At 48.1% G+C, this 9653-nt stretch overlaps 1 protein-coding gene across 2 annotated transcripts in view; it reads right to left on the reverse strand.

The window, feature by feature from the left end:
* The window catches only part of LOC115097688 (transducin-like enhancer protein 2), a 43013-nt gene extending 42291 nt beyond the window's left edge, over positions 1-722 (reverse strand). For both annotated transcript variants that reach the window (XM_029613641.1, XM_029613640.1), the window contains exon 1: positions 315-722. In XM_029613641.1, coding sequence (XP_029469501.1) covers positions 315-452 — 138 coding nt within the window. In that variant the 5' untranslated portion in view covers positions 453-722. The remainder of the gene's footprint in view (positions 1-314) is intronic.
* Between the last annotated feature and the right edge of the window lie 8931 nt (positions 723-9653).

A 9653-nucleotide genomic window follows, 5' to 3' on the forward strand; every position in this document is an offset into this window, starting at 1 on the left:
AAATGCAAGCCTGGACCCAACTTTACAGCAACCACTCCGTCCCTGTCTCCCCATCACCCTCCCTTTCCCTCCTTTTCTCTTGGGTCAGTCTCTCTCACACTGACCGTCTCTCTCTCTGCCCGTTCTCCTTCCTCCTGCTTCTCTCACCTCTCTCCCTGTGTCTCCCCCACCGTCACCCTCTCTCTCTCTTGCCTTATGTCTTCCTCCGCTTTCCTCCTCTCCTTCTCTGAATCACCCCCATCCCTGAGCTTTCTCTTCTCCCTCTCTCTGCCCTCCTTTCCCCCACCTGGAGCTCAGAGTTTTCTGACACTTACCGGGTGCCTCCCTTGGGGGTACATCCCAAGCCACTTCTCAGTTTCCCAAGGAGACTCAAAAAAACTTTGCAAACAGCCCCTTATCACCGAACCTTTGCAGAATCCGTGCGCCCTCTCCAAAAAAGCAAAATTACACATTAGAAAATCTTTCTGAAGGAAAGCCTGTGGCCAGACTTGCAGGTTGCTTTTCCTTTTCTCTTCCGTTTTCTTTGGCTGTGTTTTGCACAGACATCCTTTCTATCTCAGAAATAAACCTCCTGCAAGTGGGGGAGTGGGGTTCCGCTCCCCTCTCCCGCTGCCAGTAATCTGACTGAAAAGAGGAAGAAGCCCAGGAGCAGAAGGTCAGAGGAGAAGCTGGTCACAATTCAGCAGCCCCTGGCTGCAGGGCGAAGAGGCTTCTGGCAGGAGACGGCAGAGAAGACTGCACAGCACGCTCTTAAGGTGGCTCCGCACTATTCTCTCTGCCAGCCTGCCAGGCAGTGTCAGCTGAGGCACCGCAGCAACCCCCTCCGTGATGGTGCCGGGGGGGGGGGGGCTCCACAGCACTCGCTCTGTGCCTGCACCTGGCGATGCCAGTCAGGACTCCACAGCACCCCTTCTGTACCTGGATCAGGTGCTGCCAGCTGGGGCTCCACAGCACCCCCCCCCCCCCCCTCTCTGTGACTGTACTTGGTGATGCCAGCCAGGACTCCAGAGCAGCCCCTCCATGACTGGGGCTCCATGGCACGGAGCAGCAGCAGTTACAGCCCTAAAAGGCATCCAAAAGAAGTGGGTGTGGGTGGGAATTATTTACCGTGGGCATCGTATTTTTATTTGTAAACATTTGATATTCCGCCTTTTGCCCACGAAAAGGTGGATTGCTATCAGAAATGACACTTACAATTTAGTTGAGAAACATATAATAATTTCAGGAGCTTGGACCCTGAGGAAAGGGAGGGGACATAACCAGATATGATTAGAGATATGAGGTAGACTAATCCGGTTGTCAGGGATGAGGCAGAACATGTGCTAAATCATTGTCTGTACATTCAATCGCTACTGGGCAGCCTGGATGGGCCATTTTTGGTCCTTATCCTGCTGTCATTTATTTTGTTACTATGATTGTACCAGTCAGTGCCAGCTGGGACTCCATAGCATCCCCTCTGGAACCTGACTGAAGAGGGAGACAGTGATGAGAGAGACGGCCCCCAGCACTACAAGACGCCCTTTGCTGCCTGGCGCTTCTCCCCCTCCCCTCCCCAAATCCCACACTACAGGGCCTCCTTCTGAACCATACACAGCCCTTGTGCCAGGTGCTCCCTGCTGGAGCAGAATCTGCCCTGTACAGAGAACTCCTCCCAGTTTAAGACTGCTGACTTCCAAGGTCACTCTGAAAAGTGCTGGACCCCAGACCACATGCTCTCCACCCCCCATCCCACCCCACCCCTTTACAAATGGCATGCCACTAGGAGGGCTGATAAATGGCAGCAAGCTCTAACCATAATAATCCTTTGGATGTGTGCTTCTAAGGTGACCTATAGTACTCAGTGATGGGAGTCTGGCTATCCGCCCTTAGGTGAATAATGCATTTCTTATTAGCAAAAGAGTTGTGTCTGTGCATCTAGAAACCCATCTTGGATTTTCTACCTGAACGTTTATTTTTGGTTTGGTTTGGATGTGAGGTCACTGATTTGGGGGGGGGGGGGGGGAGCTGGTCCCATCAGCCTGTCTGTCAGCATAAATCTTCTCTTGCTTGATGATAATCTATTCAATCAATTAAAAAACACATTTGTTAAACTGTTTACCAAATAGTGGGGTTTTCTTATTAGAAGAAGGATCCATGAAATTCACCATAACCAGCAGCTCCTGCTTGAGCAGTGAGCTCCCCACAGCCAACTCCTTCACTTTTTTCCTACAGCACCTCCTGCTGGAAGAGGCTGGGGCTGCAGGAGCTGTGAGCTCCCCTCACCCTTCTGTACCATTCCCTATAGAAGGGAGTGCTGGAAGAGCTGTGAGCTCCCTCCACACAGTCGCCATTATATGCCCCTTATGCATTTATATATATGGCATTCTCTCAATCTGTCAGCAATTACTGTCCAGATGCAGTGAGTGATTATTCAATCTCCTCAGAAGAAGGGGGATGAAATGGGGAGTACTGCGGTCCTGTAGAGTCACCCAGAGGCTCCTTCTCATCTCTGTTGCATGAATCAGGGACCTCCAGAGCCACCTTAAAAGAGCTTTTCAACCTCTGCTTCTGTGCAAACTCTTCATTGGTTGCTGTCCAATGGTTGCTCCAGCCAATCAGATGTCAGAGCTCCCACATGGGTCCATGACATCACACATGCTAGAGCTAGAGCCGAGAGGCTCGGCATTCTGGGAGTCGTAGTCCGTTTTCTACATCGAGAGCTGCTGTCTAGATGGAATTGGTGAATCCTGCGCTCGATTGGACTGATCCGCCTGTCGTTGCACTTGAGGTAGAAATGTGAGGGCTATGAATCTCTGCACGAGGCTTGAGACTCGATATAGAGCTGGCAGATCACTGGCCCGAAAACTACATTTCCCACAACCGGCCCAGCTGTCAATCAAAGTAACGTGGGGCTGCATCTCGGCTGCCCCCATGCCTGTCAGCCTTTTCCCCTCCCCGAAGTAGCTGAATAGTGTAATTACAGCACATTGATCTCACTGAGGCAGGCTCTGCTGTTAGCCATGAATCAGGCTTTAGCAAGAGGAGCACATCCCTTTAACATTAAACACAGCACCTTCAATCAGAAACCTGCCTGAGCAGCCACCACCCACCCACCCACACATGCAGTGAGCGGAGCCACAGCACAGAGATCAAGCAGCTTTCCTCACCCCGCTCAGAGCTGGCAGAAAACAGCAAACTTTATTGGCATGACGATTTGTACAAGTGTTGCCAAAGTAATACAGAAAGTGGTAAAATTAAAGGAGAAAAAAAATACACAATAGTGCTAATCACAGTAAAATAAAATTACAGGGTACAGAAGGGATGATTCCCTGATTATGCTGCTGGTCGGTATTGTCTCCAGTCAGATTATGTTTCTGGCCCTGTGGGAGGGCTCCCACATATTTTGTTGCTCCCAGGATTAGACAGTTTTATCTGCTCCTCCCTTTTGTGGGACCTCTCTGATTTACTCTTTTAGTTTTAGGAAATGTGCAGCTGTATATCTTTGTACTTTGCACAGTACAAGAGAAAATGCATTTCTGTTTCTCCAGTAATGCATCGTTGGGGGTTTCCTGTTCAGTTTTTGTCAACACCTTTCTCTTTCTAGTTTGTGGGCCCTCATTCGCAGGCCGAATGCAATACCGTGCGCTGGCTGCAGTGCACGGCTCAAGACGCGATTGGATGCGCATTTTGGACGATGCAAAAATGGGGGTTAGCGTGACCAAAACGTGCATCCAACCAAGCGCGTAACTAATAGTGCTCATCACATGTAAATCCATGTTGATGAGGCAAAAAAGAAAAAAAGTGCTCCCAATGTGCACGTTTTTACCCTCAAAAATGAACACCTGCCCTGGAGCAAACGTTAATGCTTGAGGAGCCCAAAAAGTGTACAGAAAAGCAGAAAATACTTCTTTTCTGTAGTTCCTCCGACTTAATATCGTGGCGATATTAAGTTGGAGGAACTGAAAAAGGAGAACTGTCAAAAAATATCTTTTTAAAAAGTGTGCCAGCAGTCAGGTTAGGAAAAGGAACGCTTAATTAACGAGTGCCATTTTCCTAACCCGTGGCTGTGTACAGGTTAGGAAAACGGATGCTGGTAAAATTGAGCGTCCATTATCCTAACCCGCTGGTAGCCCCCTCTCCTGGGCGCCCGCTGCCGAGGAGGCACTAGGGGCGCACTATTTCCCCTTGCGCCTCCTTTTTTACCGCAGCAACCTATTTAAATGCACTGGAGAGGTGCATTAGCATTTTCGCGTGCCGATACCTCATCGGCCTGTCTGTGTTTGGTGAGGGTCTGTCTGTGGGCTGCGTGTGTGACTGAGGTACCCATTTTGCTGGAGTCTCCAGCACAGACGTGACAGAATTTGGAAAGTAATGCCAGTAAGCAGGATGGAATAACAACACCTAGTCAGACATCTCACTTCAGTCTGTGTCACTGCAGCAGTGTCACAAAGGTGAGGCCCCTGGCTTTCTGTTACCATTACCCATAGCCCTACCAAACTGTTACTGCTGGAACTCTCAGTGACTGCTATGGAAGTGCACTAAGGCAGAGGTGGTATCCCATGGCTAACTCACTGTCAAACAATTTTGTATCTAGAGGGAGATTTTGGCCAGTCCTGGTAAGTTAATTTGAATTAATCCAAGTAAACTATTTGTAAGCCTCCTTCTGCCACCAGAACACACAGGGGCGGTTCAAGGCGATCTGCTGCATGAGGTGAGGGATGAGATGACACCCCCGACCCCCTCCCTTTTCCATACTCACATATACACTCATTCACTTCTCTCCTTCTTCCATACACACGATACACACACACACACCCTCTCATACACACACACACACACACCCGCTCTCACCCACCCTCTCATATACATAAACATACACACACACACAGTCTCTCATATATACGTACACACTCACCCTCTCATACACACACACTCACTCATACAGACACACCCCCTCTCATACAGAGACCCATCCACACCAACCATCCATTTCATACACACATCCCTTTCATACACACACAAACGCACTCATACACACACCAACCCCCACATACCCTCTCATACAGACACACCCCCTCTCATACAGAGACCCATCCACACCAACCATCCATTTCATACACACATCCCTTTCATACACACAAACGCACTCATACACACACCAACCCCCACATACCCTCTCATACAGACACACCCTCTCTCATACAGACACTCCCACCCTCCCTCTCATATGCATACACACCCCCTCTCATACTCACAAGCTGCATCCCTGCCCCCCCCCCCCCAAGCTAGCTGCTCCTTACACACACACACACACACACACACACAAATGGTACCTTTTCTTGTTCTTCAGCCACCACCGGCTTGGGATCCGGCAGCGGCCCACAGCTCTTTTTTTTATTTCTTCGCCGCATCCAGCCTGCGCTGCACCCTCCTTTCTTTTGGCTGCTTTCAGCTTGTGCTCTGGCGGCAGCCCGCGGTCTCTTTTTTGGCCAGCACCGATGACCCACAGCTTCTTTTTCCTTTCTCCGCCAGCGCCAGCCTGGGCTCTGGTGGTGGCGGCACACGCATGTGGCCCCTTTCTTGTTCGTTGGCCACCACCAGCTCCCGCAGTGACTTTTTTTTTTTTTACCTTGGCTGCGCCCGCGCGCTCTTCTTTTAATTTCTTGGTCGCCGGCGACCTGAACACCGGAGGCTGCCCACCGCCTTTTTTTTTCCCTGCTGCTGCCTGTCTGGGATCCGGCAGCGGGCCGCGGTCTCCTTTCCCTTTCTTTGGCCGCCACCGACCTGGGCTCCGGATCTCTCCGGGTCTCTCTTCTCTTTGTCTCCACGCCGACAGCGCTGCAGGTCTTCCTGCCTGCAGAGTTGTTTGCCTGAATGGTGGGTGAGGCGGCTGTGGCAGGAAGGTTTCAGGGGGGCAATTTTGCCGCCTCAAAATCTTGCCGCCTGAAGTGGCCGCCTCACCCTGCCTCATTATAGAACCGCCCCCTGAAAGCGCAGCACTACAGGAACCACAATGCATCAGGAGGGACCCAAAAATCTGAAGCCTCGGCCCTTGAACAGCTCCTTTTTATTATTTCTATAGCACCACTATAAAAATATGCAGCCCTGGCTCAATAGTCAGTACTGATATAGAGAGAGAATTGTATACTATTACTTTAGTCTTCCTATAGTGCTGCCTTGGATGCAGCAATCCTATAGGGCTGCTTTAGGTATGATAGACTGGAATGTAATATTACTGCACTATTCCTATAGTGCTGCTCTGGGTATGGCACATTCAAGTGTACTATTACTGCAGTACTCCTATAGTGTTACTTTAGGTACAATACACTGCAACGTAATAATATTACTGCAATATTCCATGGTGCCACTTTGGGTATGGGACACTTCAATGTAATATATCATTTCATGTAATAGTTTCTATACTGCATTCCCAATTGTACAAAATTGCCCACGACATTAAAAAAAAAAATACATAAATCAAAAACAACCCAATTAAGAAACCACCAAGCCACCCTAACCCCAGGCACCTACCAGAAATAAATCACAAAGTGGAGAGATCAAAGCCTCATGACTACCAAGACCCAGTAAAGGCCGGAACCCCGAAGAATCTGAGGAATCCACCCCAGCCACTGTAGCCTGGCCATCAGAGAAACCAGATAACATCTGGGGAGACAGCCACATAGATCCCTATAGACTAGAGGATGGAAATTTAAAAATGGGGTGAACCTATATTAACCTTTGGAGTAACTCTTCTGCGTGTGGGTAAACTGCACGGAGCAGCAGTTACTACCCTTAACAATAGGCAGGGGCATAACTGCACAGAGTGGCACTTACTACCAAAAACAAATTGCTGGGCAGACTGGGTGGCCCTGTGGTCTTTATCTGCCTTCATTTACTATTTAAGGCCTTTTAGTTCCATTCTGACATGATATGCAATGGAGCTGCATTCTACCAGGTGCAGCACTTGAGAAGGCTGTGGCCCTGATTTTATGCTTCTGAATCTCTCTGATGAAATCCACAACAATTCACCTTGAGTGGATCGAAAAGATTCAGGGAATTATTACAAATCCAATCTTTATCTCAAATAAGCTAGACACAGTAACATAGTATTGATAGCAGAAAAAGATCAAATGGTCCATCCACTCTGCCCAGCAAGCTTCTTATGAAAGTAAGTGCTGCTCTGTGCAGGTTCCCCCCAAGCCTTATGCCAAGAGTAGTAATATTAACAATCAAAACCAAGTAACTATCAAATCCATAACAAAATGACTTCTAGCAACATTTTTACAGGGTGAGCAGCCTCCCTGATAATTCAGACAATGCTGCTGCTTGAACGTGCTTTGCTTTTGGACTTGGCTGTAGAAGCAGGCCTGCACTTTTTCCTTAATGTCTGCATATTGGTACCCCAGGCCATAAAAGTCAGGGTCCTGACTATCCCCCCCCCCCCCCACTGTCGAAGCGGAGAGCGATGTTGCAGTTGCTGCCATTCCTTGCAAGTTATCCCCACACACCCTTTTCTTCATCTCCACCTCTAGCCTTTAGGGATCCACAGTGTTTATCTCATGCCTTTTTTAAATTTGCTGTTTTTGTCTTCACCACTTCTGGAAGGGCATTCCAGACACCCACCACCCTCTCTGTGAAGAAATATTTCTTGATGATGGTTCTGAGCCATCCCCCTTGGAGTTTCATTTCATGACCCCTGGTTTTACTGCTTTGCTTTCCAATGGAAAAGGTTCAAGGGTCGTGCATCATTAAAACCTTTCAGGTATCTGAAGGTCTGCATCATATCTCCCCTGCACCTCCTCTCTTCTAGGGTGTACATATTCAGGTCCTTCAGCCTCTCCTCATAAGTCTTCTGATACAGACCACACACAATTTTGGTTGCCCTTCTCTGGAGCACCTCCATTCCATCTCTATCCTTTTTTAGATACGGTCTCCAGAACAGAGCACAGTACTCCAGGTGAGGCCTCACTAAGGACTTGTACAAGGGTATTATCACCTCCTTTTTATTACTGAATATTCCTCTCTCTATGCAGCCAGACTAGCTTTCGTCTGGCTTTAGCTATTGCCTTGTCATATTGCTTTGCTGCCTTCAGATCGCCAGACACTATCACCCCAAGGTCCTTCTCCCAGTCTGTGCACATGAGTCTTTCACCCCATCACATAAGCCCATCACTTAAGCCCGTTGGTATCCTAGTTTTATGTAAACCGGATTGATTTGTATCCTTACAAGAATTTCGGTATATAAAAAAATAAAAATAAATAAATAAATCACATACAGCCCTCATAACCCTATGACCTCTCATAACCAGAAAAAACAGCACCAAAATGTTAAACCTGACACAGGCCATTACAAGAAGCCCATGAAGTTTACTGAGCAAAGGAATAGCTTCAGTCCTACCTTAACACCCCAAAATATCTCTGGCTGCCATATTTTGAGTAACCTGAAATCTTCATACAAATCTTACTAACAGACTCATACAGAGGCTATTGCAGTAGTCCACTTGTGCAATAACTCTTACTTGTTCAACAGTCCTAAAAGCCTTAAGATCTAAAAAGGACAAAGATTATGCACTTGTTTAAAATTTAAAAATGCACAACCAGAGACTAGAGAAATATGTGGTTCCAAATCAAATAATGTGCTGCTTTGAGTAAAGCATACAGCTGTCTAATGTTACTGCTGAAACTGTATGTGGGTAACCCATGGATAGGGAGATCAGTGTATACAGGGGCATTAATCTGTACGGGTAACCCAGAAAAGAGGGAATTTGTGTATAAAACAACATTAATCTCTGCGTGTAATCCAGGGAAGGGAGTTCAGAGAGTAGACCACCATTATTACTCTGTGTGTGTGTGTGTGGGGGGGGGGGGGTGTAGGATGAGTGTATAAAACAACATTAATCTGTGCAGGTAATCCACGGAAGTGAAAATCTGTGCCTAGACCAATATTAATCTGAGCAGGTAACCCAGGGATAGAGAGATCAGTGTATACAAACTGGTTTATAAAGCAACATTAATCTATGTGGATAACCTGAGCGGCATGAATCTGTGCTAGAAATCCAGCGATGGGGGTGTGGCAGGTCTACGGCATTAATTTGTGCGGGTAACCTTGGGCTGGGGTCGGGGTCAACGGCACATTAAGCTATTAAACCAGTTGTCACTGGATTGGCCCGTGCAGGGATATTATGGGTTAAATGAGACTAGAACGTCACATTGTTTCCGGTCCTTCTGCGAGATGGGCGGGGCAGGAAGAAAAGCGTCACAGGGACACTTCGACCTGACAAAAGCGGAGCTCTGCTTCTGTAGCCAGGCTTATTTGCATACAGCCAATCAGATTACAGGGGAAGGGCTTGCTCTTGCTTACTGATACTGCATTTGACTTCAAAAGCTTCGAGTTCCTGGTACGTTTTTCCATTTAACAAGTCCAAGTGCATGGTTAATGAGACCACCCCTCTTCTCGCGAGGATGCGCTCTCTCTCTCTCTCTCGCTCTCCCTCCCCTCAGGCCCTCGTCGCTTCTGAGCGAGCGCCAAACCCAGGGGCTGAGCTCGGCGTCTTCTTGGCATTTGGGCGAGAAGCTGTATAATGTGGGGGATTAACGCCTTGCCACCTGCCCCCACTCTTTGGGCCCTGGCCAAAACAGGATTCTTACGCCGTTGTAAACAAGGTCATCTGACA

This window comes from Rhinatrema bivittatum, chromosome 8 (assembly GCF_901001135.1).
Source record: "Rhinatrema bivittatum chromosome 8, aRhiBiv1.1, whole genome shotgun sequence".
Classification (NCBI taxonomy): Eukaryota; Metazoa; Chordata; class Amphibia; order Gymnophiona; family Rhinatrematidae; genus Rhinatrema; species Rhinatrema bivittatum.